This window comes from Phalangium opilio, unplaced genomic scaffold, assembly GCF_054372755.1.
Source record: "Phalangium opilio isolate 3A_F unplaced genomic scaffold, DU_Popi_V2 ptg000390l_1, whole genome shotgun sequence".
Taxonomy (NCBI): Eukaryota; Metazoa; Arthropoda; class Arachnida; order Opiliones; family Phalangiidae; genus Phalangium; species Phalangium opilio.
The window spans coordinates 3,244,138-3,257,695 of record NW_028324234.1 but is presented as its reverse complement, the minus strand read 5'-3'; the positions used below and the strand labels follow the sequence as shown (position 1 = coordinate 3,257,695).

The 13,558-nt window shown below is 35.7% G+C and overlaps 1 protein-coding gene across 4 annotated transcripts; it reads left to right on the top strand.

The window, feature by feature from the left end:
* The first annotated feature begins 5,018 nt into the window (after positions 1 to 5,018).
* LOC149596222 (uncharacterized) lies at positions 5,019 to 13,037 on the top strand. Of its 4 annotated transcripts, XR_016379379.1 has the most exons (7): positions 5,019 to 5,358; positions 6,557 to 6,633; positions 6,709 to 6,775; positions 7,815 to 7,976; positions 9,011 to 9,144; positions 10,943 to 11,163; positions 11,638 to 12,362. XR_016379379.1 is itself a non-coding variant. In XM_089861359.1 (6 exons), exons 3-6 carry the CDS (start codon positions 10,945 to 10,947, stop codon positions 13,028 to 13,030), a joined length of 552 nt encoding a protein of 183 aa, XP_089717485.1. In that variant the 5' UTR covers positions 7,841 to 7,976; positions 9,011 to 9,144; positions 10,943 to 10,944; the 3' UTR covers positions 13,031 to 13,037. The 4 variants fall into 4 exon arrangements, 2 of the variants coding, with proteins under 2 accessions (XP_089717486.1, XP_089717485.1); XR_016379378.1 differs by lacking the exon at positions 9,011 to 9,144; XM_089861359.1 differs by lacking the exons at positions 5,019 to 5,358; positions 6,557 to 6,633; positions 6,709 to 6,775 and adding exons at positions 12,796 to 12,934; positions 13,015 to 13,037 and having other exon boundaries at positions 7,841 to 7,976; positions 11,638 to 11,815.
* Positions 13,038 to 13,558: the final 521 nt, after the last annotated feature.

Sequence of the window (13,558 nt, the reverse complement as noted above, 5' to 3'; positions counted from 1 at the left end):
TCTTTCACGTCTTCGCCAAAATTATTATAACAAACCTGAGTACTCAGGGTAGGGAGACCTGGCTTATTTCGGCACTACGCATGGATGCCGATTTTAAAAACCTGTAGCGATTTCTGTTAGTCTCCTTAAAACTAAAAGAAATAGACGTTGTGTTAACTAACAGCTACAAGTGAAATGCCCGGAAACTCGCGTCAATTTCACTATTGGGTTGAGCGAGAAAAATATTATAAAATGTTGTCTAGGGGTTTTGTGTGTAGGCTTAAACTAGTAAAAGGGTCCGAATTGAATTGCCAATGAACCATAATATTTACCGACAAATAATATAAAACAATGCAAGCACACAAATAATGTTAAGCGCGTAAAACTACCATCCAAATAAGGATTTTAAATATTTTGTTTAAATAAATTTACTTCTTAGCCCCAATAAGGGTGTAACGGTTTAATTTTAGAACAAGGCCGTGCTTCAGATAGAGATAAATGTCGCTAAATGTGTATGGCGGCGATGAACTGTCCAGCAGTCCCCTCTCAGTACACAAGTAAAAGCTTAGTTACCGAGCATGGATCCAAGTACCCGAAAACTTGGCGACCCATATATCATGTTTGGCAGCTGAAGCCCGAATTTAAAATAAACGTGTGAGATTTGGAGCTATTTCAAAACTTAGAATTTCTTATATTTTCTCAAAATAATTATATACTCGACTATTTTTATATATTTTTACAAAAGAACGTTACAAACCTCTAACCTCTGAATTACCCGCGAAATTTTAAACCCAGCAAAAGAGATTGAGGGATTACGTTATAAAATTGAAAATCAGGAATTTTTCGAATCTTAGAGAATCGTTTGAACTTCTAAATTTAAAATATAAAATAAACTTTTTTTTAATCACATAGGAGTGTTACAACATGAAATATTTTATCACATAGGAATGTTACAACGTGAATTATTTTATCACATAGGAATTTATAATTGTAAATAAAATAGTGCCACATTTTAAAAATGGGAATTTAATAGTGTTACATTTTAAATATATAAATAAATTAGTGTCATATTTTGAAAATATGGATAAATTAGTTTTAATGTGCACTATATTATTAATAGTTTTAAAATGTTATAAAACAACCTGAATCAGTTGTAACATTCTTTTTTGACATGTGATAAAAACTTAATAGAAAAATAAAAAAATGTCATTCATAAAATCGTCATTTTACATTTTAAATTTAGAAGTTCAAACAATTTCCCAATAAACTAATCATTCTTGATTTTCTATTATCTAAGTTCATCTCTCAGCCAATGTTACGAGAAACGCCCAACCTCCGCATGTAATGTAAACTCCAACAAAAACTTATGACGTTGGGCTTTTTCTTATCATTTAATGGGAGTCGACTGCCTTATACCCCGATAATTCCGGTGTCAAACATTAATAACAGCGAAGTTTAGAAATATAATATATTTGGACTATGATTTCTTGAAATAATTTAACTAGAATTTGTTTAAGTAATTTGGTAATGGGGAATAATTAATACCAACTATTTTTATTGAATTAAGTTTAACATCTGTTAATTGAAACTTCTTTAGTCAAAGATAATTTAGGATGAGTAATGAAGATTGCGTATGAAGTCATACCATATACTAGACGATATAACTCTTTGTGCATCAGCATTTTCACTCAGCACTGAAGGGAAAAGGGTATATGTGAAAATGTGAACTAAAACAGGGGAATGATTTTGGCGCGAAATAAATTTTTAGTGGGGCAAGCGAGCGGAAGCAGTTGTTAGCCAATGAGGGAAGGTTTGAGAGAGAAGAGCGTGAATGGAGACAAGTTGTCCCATACCTACTGTTGGATTGTGAGAGAGCTGTAATATGGTCATTACATATATTTCATAGTTGTGTTACAAATTATGGAAACTCTCCAAAGTTAATATAAGACAAGTAACAACATAGTTGAAATAAAACAGAAAAGATGTCGATTCAGGATAAACGGCAAATCAGTTTTCTCGCGTGACTCTGTCCATTGCGGTAGAGAACGTTGGTTTTTTTTTTCATAATATCAGAAATCAACAACGAAAACTACTGTGCGACACACTTAAATTTATACATCGAGCTGTTAAGATAATCGAACGCCTATCATAATTCCTAGCAATTATAAAGATTCCACTGCTAATTATGCATTGTGTTCATATGTCAAGGAACCCTACAGAACCCTATTATTTTTAATTTTCACAATCCAAACCAAAAATGTGTTTCGGAATTTCGATGCCTTTATTAGTTTTGCAGCTATAAAGCTCTGTTTCATTTCGATATTCCAAGAGCATCTTTTGACAATAATATTTGAAATGGGTCTTTATAAATTAATTAAGCTATTAATATATATAACCTAAGCGTTGATTTAGATGTTGCTAGGTATAAAGAAGAGTATTTCTTAATGTCATTCCTTCCATTGATGTTTGTTTGTTGATCGTAGTGAAATGAAAAGTAAGCACTACAGGTCCGATATGAAATGAATTAAAATTAGAATTTCTCATGTTCTCTGTGAAGAGGTATTAACGGTTTAGAGTGAACCCAAAGTTAAACAAACATTATAATGAATTATTTTAGGTTGTTTAAAGGGATAGAATCAATGTTTTCCGACTAGTACAAGATGAGGGCAGTTTTAGGTAAAAAAATGTGCCTAAAATTATGTGTGCCAAAAAATGTATCGAATTAAAACGTTTAAAATTAAGAAAAGTACGTTAGATATTTTGAAATTCAAACTAGCCGCGAAATACCGCCCAACTTGTTTTTCACGCAGTGACGTTACTAATGTCTCTTGATTCATTGGTTGTTTGGAAATAGGAGAATGTAGGGAGCTCTAAACCACTGTATAGTAGCTTTTCACCTTCAATGGGGATTCGAGAAGTGGCGCATATTTGAGAAGACCTTTGTAAACATAATTCTGATTTTTCATGTTTATTATCCTTTGTTCTCTTAACTCTTGGTTACGTTGTAGAGTAAGGATGATAGAGATTTGTCAAAATTGTTACAGGTAATGTCCAAAACACCACACTTTTGCGCTATTTTGGCAAAGGCTTAGCTTCCAGGTATAATAATGGTATGGCTTTATTTTAGCCTAATGGCCCTAATCTAAGTTTTAACATATTTTTAATTGTAATTAAACATAGTAAAACTTTCACTTTGAACACCAAAATTACAGTGAAACTATTTACCTTCCTTTATTACTTTCAAAGCATCCGTATCGAAATATTGTATATTAATTTGGCGAAAATGCAGAATAGTATGAAAACTACTTTTAGCAGTAAATCTACTGTACCTCCGAGCGAGAGGAGGGTCGCGGGAGTAATTTAGTTTTTTCGCTCGTGTATTTGCAATCGACTGTAGAGGGGGCAGCGATCGGAGCGGTGCCGAAAACTAATACTTTTAATAGTTAAGTTATTAAAACTATCAATATCTATATATTTTTGAAAACGTAATTTTAGGTTCTATCTGATTTAAAGAAATGAAAGCTTTTCATTAGTAGTCAAAAGATTGATTCTATCCCTTTAATAGAACCACATGTCATGACATCAAGATCACGGAGCGTCTGATTGTAATTTCGTTAACAATTCTTTGTTTAAATTCTTCTAGTGCGGTTAGAGATAGATCACAGTAGTATTCACAGAAGTAGGGTGAGGACTAGAAGTTAAAGGGCTGTAGCAATGGCAATATAACAATTAATATTCCTGTGCGAGTCCCGTTTTTTAGGGTTCTAGTCGGGTCTCGAGTCCTAAAAAAGCTCTTATAGAATCTTGAGTCGAGCTTTCTAAATGCTATCGAGTCCTTGAGTCCTGAAGTCAGCTTCAGAACTATGTTTCAGGGTCAGTGTCGAATCCTGGTAAATTGTTTCAAGTCCTAGATGAGTTCTGATAAATTATTTCTATTTATACTATTAATAAATTAATTTTACATAATTATATTTCAAAAAAAAATAATAATTTAAAATCTACTAAAAAGGACTTATAAAATAGTAAACATAACGAAAACGTAGGACTGTGCACGAGCTAGAGCCAGCTCGTTCTTGTGACGAGCGAGCCGACACTTTGGCAGCTCGAATAATTAACGAGCGAGCTTTTATAAGGTCGAGCCGAGACGATAGGTATCGAGCCACTAAAACTCGCGAGCCTGATAGCGAGCTTAGTCACTGAAATAGTGCTTTCCTTTCAGTCCTCTCCATCAATAGCGTTCCGTTGTATTTTTACATGAAATAAAGCATGAGAAAATTTGCTGTCTCTCGCCTCTAACCGTGAACATATAACGATTTCTTTACTTTTTACCGAGCGGGTTTTACTGAACCACCACATTCCTAAACATGGGATAGCTTTTCTTGTCGAACTCAAGTCTTAAGTTGGTAGTAGCAATTTCTGTAAAACATATTTGTTAACCAAGCCAGCTCGGCTCGTCTCGATAATTTTTGAGCCTAGCTTTTAAAAAGCTCGCTCAGCTCGGTTAGTGGGCAGTCCTACGAAAACAACGCGCAAAACAGTAATTTTAACTTTCGGTTTGCTTAACAGCATTTCTGCGAACCAATATTTGTCCAATTACCTGTCTACTCTAAATTCTAAATCGATAAAACCTCACTAGATGCCGCGCTCTGCTTAAAATTCCGGGTCACCGAATTCAAGGTAAATACTTTTGGACTTGCTAAGTCACAAAGCCTCGGTTCGAGTCCTTCTTGAGTCCAATAGTATTAAGGATTTTTGAGGACTTGAAATATTTCTCAAGTCCTAAAATTTTGATTCTCAAGTCTCGATCCAGTAATTGCCTTTAATCGAGTACTCGCACAGGCCTAGGCAATAGATCCTGGCACTAGTGAACTAGTTTTGGAGTGTTTGGGGGCCTAGAGAATATTGATAGAGTTCCAAAATTTGTGACTTAGCCTAAAACTTTTATCTCGACCTTCTCTGTGCTGAGGACCAACCTCCATATTCCGCTTGGAGTGACCCATATTTTGGAGATAAAAATTCATGTCGAGCGAGGAATTGGGTTTCCCAAAACTTCTAGTCCTCATCCAACTTCTGGTATTCAAGCTGGCAAACTAACATTATTGTTGAGGTAAAACGAAAGGATAGTGTTTAGACGCCAACCTTGTTATGAATGAATGAATGAATAATTATAACTTCTGCAGTTTGCTTATCAATAAACAGCAATAACTACATATAGTTACAAAAGTTTGTAGGTAGTCCTCCACCCGCCTCGGAGAGATAATATTTTGGTTTTACAACTTGTTACCTCTCTGATCAAGTGACGTATGTTACATTTTCCACATCTAATACCTTTTCTTTAGTTTCCTGAACCTCAGGGAATTAAGACTTGGATATTTGGCAGTGAGTGTCGTCTTGAAATGAATAATACAACAAATCTGCATATAAGTATATTACGATAGTTAACGGAATTTCATGAAAAACGGAGTATTTAAAACCGCTCGCGAAGGTGTCATAAAAAGCGGGAAGGGTAAAAATCCATATTTGTTCTATTAAAATATTTCGGAAAATATTTGGTGTACCCTAAAAATTCGGAAATTGATTTCTTGCATCGTTGTAAAACTTATTCCCATTGAAGAGAGCGATAATCAGTGGTTGCATCTTGATACTCGCGGTTTTTAATAAATTAATTAAACTACTTCAACTAAAATGGATGGAATAAAAATAAATTAGGTTAAATTTTGGAAGAAAAATTTAAAGTTTTGAGCTACTGGACCAACCTTTAACTATACGTTACACCAGGAGTTCATATTAACCCCGTTTCGGGGGGAAGTACGAAACCGGTTAAAAAGCCCGTAACCTCAAAGTTTCGCCGTAAAGCTCAGCGGATTTATACACCGCTTAACTCCCAAAGAAATAGTTAATCCAATTTTTAGCACCCACGCGCATTAACTTCCACACTTCCGCTTAAGCACTATTTTTATCTTGTGATTTTGGGAGCGAAAATGGCTCGCGTCTGTCGGCGTGGTGGAAATTAAGCTAAGAAGCTGGCTTTTTGATGGTTTCTAGTTTTCTACAAAAAATTAAACGATGATCATTAATGTTTTGTTGTGAAATGTGTGAGTGAGAATTCCGTGGTTAAATTAAAATGGTTTGGACAAATTCATTCCCAGAATTACATCGTGTTTCTACGTCCACCATAGTCGCCATTTTTCTTAACGACGGAGATCCCAGCCAACGGAAGTTTTGGAACGAAAACAAGGAGCATAGATACCACTACAATCTACTGTAAAGTTGTATGCCCATCAACAGGCTAGTCCTTTCTATGTGCAACGACAAAATCTTGTTGTTCGCGATTTTTACCATTAGCTCTATGGTTAGTTTCGTACTTTTCCCCAAAGGGGGTTATTATGAACTCCAGGTTACACTTAAAAGACTAGGGTATCGGATGCTAGAAATGTGTGACATCACAGCCTCCTTATATTTAACCATGTTAAATTTATATTTTAACATCGTTTAAATTATTAAAGCTATCGTAATATACGTCATTTATAACACAATGTTGTAAAAAGCAATTTATTAACTAATGCCCATACATTAGGAGCAAGAAATAGTGGAATACGCGATGATCCTGTTAAGAGAAACTAAAAAATATTTAGCCATGATGTATAATACCAGGTTAGTTTGATTTTTAAGTTGTAGTATTTAGTGCAAGCAAAAATATCATATTCTAATTATAGATTTTTTGTACAGCATTCATCTTGAACCCGTTAACTACGAGTTTTTCCAGAACATGAACCCTAAAACTCCAAACTCACATGTAAGTTTTTCTACTATATTATAATACGGGACAGAGAACTTTATTTCCTATGACCAGTTTTCAAATTTCTCAAAGGGAGTATCTGTTTGCGTTCATTGCTTCTCCGAGTCCTAAAGCGTTGGTGTTGTGCAGGGATATTTTGTACGGGATTTACACACGCAAGTCGAGAGAGTGTAGTAAATACCTCTAAATGCTATTGGATCAGTTCAATTCTGTTCTTAGCTTAGGGTGCATGTGGTAGGATGCGATAGTTAACATTTGGATCATGTGGTTTCTTCTATTAAAGACACTCGCTAAGCAACCAACCAGGAAGAATTTCCGGTCTATGTAAACAGTAAAAATTAAATAGTGTTTGCACCTATTGACGTTTTTTTTTATTTAGCAAGAACTTTTTTTTAAACTATGAAAATCTCTAATACGATTTCTAATTTGAAATTAATCATAAACCTAAACTTTTACTGGTCTAGGATATGACGTTTTGGCAGGCTTAATGACTAGGGGTTTGCCGAGCCAACGTTGAGAATAATCCAACAACTTGCATAACGGTCACTTAGTGTTACCATAGGTTTATAACGTGTATTCCATAAGTATGACACTACCTGTACTTTTTTGTGTTAGAGGCTTACTGAGAGCTAGTTCGAAAGCGGCGCGAGAACCGACTATACTTGGTTTTGCGGTCCATCTTCCTAACCGACATCACTTCATTACAAGCTCTCAGTTAGCAGTGACAAACGTATGGGACATATCTTATGATCTTATGGTATAACTGTTATCATTCAAATTCAGTAACGAATTGTGAGTGTGCATAAAGAATTAACATAAAAGCGATCGTACAAGCATCTATATATAAGATGTTTCTGCTATTCATCCATTACAAATTATCCCTCCATTACATCAAAAGCGTTAGGATAAGTATGGAGAGTGTGCTCGCCGGGTAAAATTTCCACATAGAAAAAATTGCTTATTTTGATGTTAAGGTCTTGAATAAATCAGTTATAGAATACTATCTCTTACAATTTAAAAAATATTTGAATTTCAGAAAGTGGACTTTTTTATAACGCCATTTGAATTGTCACTATTGCCTAAATTGTACCCTTGGTGTCCCAGTCACGTATATGGCAGTAGCGACACCTACTTCTTTTCCAGAACACCTGAGAAGATTGTGAAAACTACATCTGAAGTCATCACTTTCCAAACATCGGTAAAACACTTTATGCAGCATCTACCCTTACATAAAGTCGTTCAAAACATTTATAACACTTCATCTAAGGCAAACAGAAATACCAGAAAGTGAGGCTGTAAGGAAAGGGTGGGCTACGTAGCACTCTCGTTGTTCCTCAGCCAAAGGAATAAATATTTCTGGCCCCTGTGGTATACTAGGTGAAAACTAGCGGATGAATACCGAGTAGACAGGCCAACCGAAATACCTTTCCAAGGTTGGGAACTTGGGACTACAAAAACTATCAGTACATACAATCAGAAATATTCTATCAACCAATATGCCTGAAAATTCCATCAGTTTTCATCGAAGAGAGGAAAATTATAACTTAATATCAAAGTAGAGGTCTGTTTGGTCGACCAAAAAAGACTGGAGTACGTCTTAAAGGGTGAACCATGTAACAGGAGTTCCCGAAATAACAACCGCGATTCCAAAAAAAAGCGGTTTTATGCAAAAATGCTAAATTGGAATAAGCGGCTGATGTTTGGGGAAACAGTAGTTGAAAAATTATTAGTCTTAAAGTTTACCTCTATTTTGTGTAAAAAAACCATAACCTATCAAGTACAACCTTTACTGCCAAGTACAAACAAACCTACGCTTACCTATCAAGTACATCTAAAACTTACCTAATTAACCCAGGGAGCACATTATCCAAAGGAGAGTCAGAGATGGAAGAGGGAAGGTACTTTATAACGGCCGGGCACAATGGCTCTTACGCGCATCTACCTCGGCGCACCGCCGAGGAGTAAGACGTCACGTGATCCTTTGAGAGGGAAATTCAAAAAGGGTAAACCCGAAAATGCGGTTAGAGAGAGGCTAACATTACACACTAGAGATCAGCATTCATCGTGGTTACTGTAGCTTTGTCTACGGTTAATTTACAATTTTTAATAATTTGTAAGCCTAATAATGGTTTCCTATAAGAAATGTTGTTACAAAAACTGTAACAAATACGAAAAACTGTAGCCCCGATATTAAATTCATTTCATTCCGGCATTCCCCAATCATAAAACTAGATTTGACCTATGTAAAGATGGATTATTTCGTACGGTAGAACTGATTTAACCACGGAAAAGATAAAAAGGACACATGTGCGCCCCTTGAACTACAGAGCAGTGTCCCAATGCCTCGAATTATTGCGACAGCCACGGTAATAACAATACTTTATTATAACCATATTTATTATTTTTCTTTGAATAATGAGAGGTTAAAAAATAAAACACTGGTAAGGGTCAGTAGATTAAAAACAAGAAACAAATTTGATAATTACCGTCGCCGAAGCACTGTAGGCACGCACGCGGCACGCACGATTCGCGAAGCGGCTCGAGTATCGGAGTATCACCGAGACACCGACACCGTAAAACTCAAGCCTCGGCCGTAATAATGTAAACAAACTTCTCTGACTTTTTTCTCTCTCGGTTGCGCCGATTGCGCATGTGCGCCACGCTCCTAGAGAGCCACTGGCACTGGTAACGTTTTTGAAAGGGGGGCTGACGGAGAATTTGGCCTCTCCGACTCTCCTCTATTTTTGTGCTCACTGATTAACCTTACCAGACTTAATATTCCTTTAGTTCAAATAACTCAAATTACACCATCATAAACGACTATTTCTTTTTAGCCACATCGTAGTATACGATAGGCTCTTAGTTTGGCCCGAGCCGTAGTAGTTGTAGTAGTGGTCGGGGTTGTCGCTTTCGTTACCGTTAGATTTTAGCTTAAAAGGAATTCGATAGTACCCCACTCATAGGGGGAGCTGAGCTCGGTTAGAGATTTTATTTTAATTTAAATTCTTTTTGGTCGCAGCCGGGATTCGAACCTGGGTCGCTCACGCAGTAGTAACACACCACTGTACCACGATGGCTAGACAGAAGCGGCTAGTTTTATTCCTCTAATTTATCTCTAAAGGGTCGGGAATGAGGGAGGGCTCTATTTATAAGTGGGGTCGCATACTTTTGAAATTGTGTGTTTTGGTCTTTATATTTATTTTCTTTTTACTTATGTGCTTATTAAATAGATAAGGATGTGGCTACTATTAAGGCCCAGCCCTTGGGCCATCTTGTTAAATCCCGGTTTAGGGAACCACGGTAATGAGAACCACTATTATGGGGTTCGCTCATATGATTATTCCCCATCTTATGTATTATGCTGCCCACCAGGGAAAGCCTTCATTCCCCTTAGTTCCCCACTTTCTTTATTTCAATTTCTCTTTCGCAAAGTACATTTTTAAAGTCAATAATTAGCGCATGTCGATAAGGTAATGGATTAAATAGCGCTACTTTCTCTGAACTTCTTAAGGTTTCAATAATGATCCCATCTGTTTTGATTGTAACATCGTTAATCTGGATGATACCGAGCTACATCTATGAACCGAAGATGACTCATACCAATAATAGGAAGACGTTCAAATCCTTCTCATACTCGATTTGCGACACTAGTTGGAGATTTTTGTGCTTCTTTTTCTCCGAACGTTAGTATTAGCTTCATGAGAGCCATAATCGCTAAAGCAAAGCATTTTGGAGTTTAAAAATTTTTTTTTGCTTTTGCGATAATTAAAACCGTTTCTGAGAGAATATCCTATAAGCTATTTTGGGCGTAAAAGTTCTTGTCTTGTAAGACGCCCACGGATACTATAAACTCTCTAGGAAAATTGGACTCTTTGTCAATGTAAAGTCAACAGCACGAGCTAGGGAATATTATGTTAAAAATTAATTCGTTACTTTCAAATTGTAAACGAAATAATAAACGAAATGCGTTTTTTTAACGAAAAAGCTGTTTAAAATTTTCAGTGAGTGGTTATGTGAAAAATAAAAACTGTTAACTTTATTTTAATGCTCGTCTTTCGTTGTAACTCCAACAAAATTATTTTATGAAAGAAGCAAATTTAAAATGGTGTTAATTAATTCATAAGTTTACCAGAATTTTTACCGACCCTCGTTCAATATTTTCAGCTATGCTTGGAAATCCGATTTTGATATCGAGGCGAATAATTCTCGGTTTCTGGTCTACCTTCATACTTTTCTTCGTTATTGTGCTAGGAAGTACCATGAAATCTGAATTTTCGTCAATCGAATACATTAAAGTGGATACTTTAGACGACTTAATCGAACAAAAGGATCTTCATGGGCTTTTCGTTGAGAACTCACAGGAGATTCGCTATTTGAAAACCCAGGTAATAATACATCTCCAAGGTACCAAATCTTTCATTTCTTAACAAACTCAAGTTTTGAAATTTCGATAGTAGATCCTAACCAAAGAAGCGCAAGAAATATAAGCTACCAAGATTTTACCCAAATCCTAACCATAAGTAAAATAAAGAACAATAAAAATGAAACTCGTTAATTGAGGTTAAGCCAAAGCCAATAGGTATAAACATAAAGCAGTAACATCCTGTAACCAATTGTACATTTCATCTTCACACCACTACCCTTGTTTACGAATTTTGCGCTGCGGAAATACTTATTATTTTTATGTCACTTATGACCGAACGAAAAAGCAAAAGATCAAATATACTATTATATATGGTTATGGAGTTAATATTTTCAGACAAATGAATTGCCATTAAGCAAGTTTCCGACGTGGTTTAAGAAAATAGTTCTGAATATTTTTTACTTATTTTAAAACTATAATTCATATTGATTAATAGGAACCATTTGATTCCCGTATAACGGGTCTGATTGATCGAAGTGAAAAAAAGGGAGGCTTTATTGGTGTCCCTGATTTTCTCGGACAAGACCTTTACTTGAACACCATACTTGAAGAGAAAGGAGTCTTGGCTTCAATCTACCAGTTAATCATGCTTTCATTGGGATACATGGTCAAGGGTAAGGTTTGGAGAAATTCGAAAGTTAGAGGAATTTCAGTCTAATTTATTTTTTTGAAAGAAATGTTGAATAATGAATATTTTAAATAAGAACCATATGTATGTTTAAAAATTTAAAAATGGATTAAAAAAATATTCTACGATGACAACGACAGATGATCATAAACTACTAGTACCACCGGAAGTAAGATAAGGGACTAGGAGTAAAGTGCTCTAGCATAGACTAAACTAGTAGCGGTTGAGAGGGGCGTAGACTGTGTATCCATCCCTTCATCTGGGCGCGCTCTTATAAGAGGAGATACGGCACGCGTCCAGTAGGGGGGTGACACTGAGCAAAGAGATAGAAGGGTATGACGTTTGCATACGAAGTACTGCCATTACTCAATTGGTAATAGATCCTGGCACTAGGAAACAAATTTGAGGATTTTATGCCACTTACATTGCGCCTACACTAGAGAAAAAAAAATTGGTCGAGTTGCAAAAATATTTCTTACCCCCTTCCCCTGAACCTAAAGCCGCGGAACACGGACGCCGGTGCTTGAATCTAGTTCGGCCGTCTACCGCCGCGAGCGTCTCACGTTTTGAGGGGAAATTTCAGACACTGCTACCAGAGGGCCAACCTGTGGTGTGTTATCAAGAATATTTACTTTTGCCTAGTGAAGAATTTGTTTACCTCGATACTTCTAGTTCCTTATTCTACTTCTGGTACCACCTAACTCTTTAGAGTTGTCTCTTGTAAATTTTTTGGACACAGGTTTAACACGTAGGGTATTATAAGAGAATTTAATTGTTCGTATATTCGTAAATATTACAGATGATAATTTGACTTCAAATTTGAAATATAAATAAATCTTTTATCTTTTACATATACATTTAAAATAGTCTTATTCGTGTGTCCAATAACGAAAAAGCTCTTCGATCCTCATTACCGACGTTAAATTAGTGAGTTTAAATTAACATGGAGTAAAATTATTTATAAAGATGGAGAGATAGATCAAAACAATTTTGGGAAGATCTACATGAGTGAAACCGCTTTAAACACAAATTCGTATGTGTTCGTTATGACCTATCCCTTCGCTGACGATCACGACTACAAACTTCGTGAAACGTTTAACATTATGTGAGTTGCAATATTTATGTGACCTACTGGAAACTAATAATAACTTGTTTTCCCACTTCATTATTAATTTTCAATATCAGAAGTCTGAAATCGTAACTCAATAGTCAAAACTCTTAGATAATGACAAAATCGTTAGCTCTAGAGTGATTCGGTATTTCAACAACCCTCAACGGTAAAATACAGTTTCGTTCATTTTGGCAACACTACGTCATGAAGTTCTGCAATGCATTTTTGGTGCGTTCTAGAGTTTCGATTCAAATGGCGTCTGCTGCATCATTTTCAAACAGCTCGCAAAGAACCAATGTTTAACGAATTTCTTTAAAATTAAATTCGCTTTCGAAAGAATTTGGCGAAACATTTTTGAGAGCCAATTAGATTGATTTCTTTGTTAAAAGCTCTTTCAAAATTTGGTATATTTTGGAAATACTTCATGAATTATCATCCACAAAATTTTAGTCTCCATTGCAAATGACGTCATAAAACAGATGTGAAACAAAATAATGTAATCACAAAACCGTTTATGGCGTTGACGATCCGATTAGCACAGTGACGCCAAAATCGGAAATATAAATTATTTTTTTTTATAAAAAATACACCGTTACGCAGAGTGCTGCGTCCGTTGTG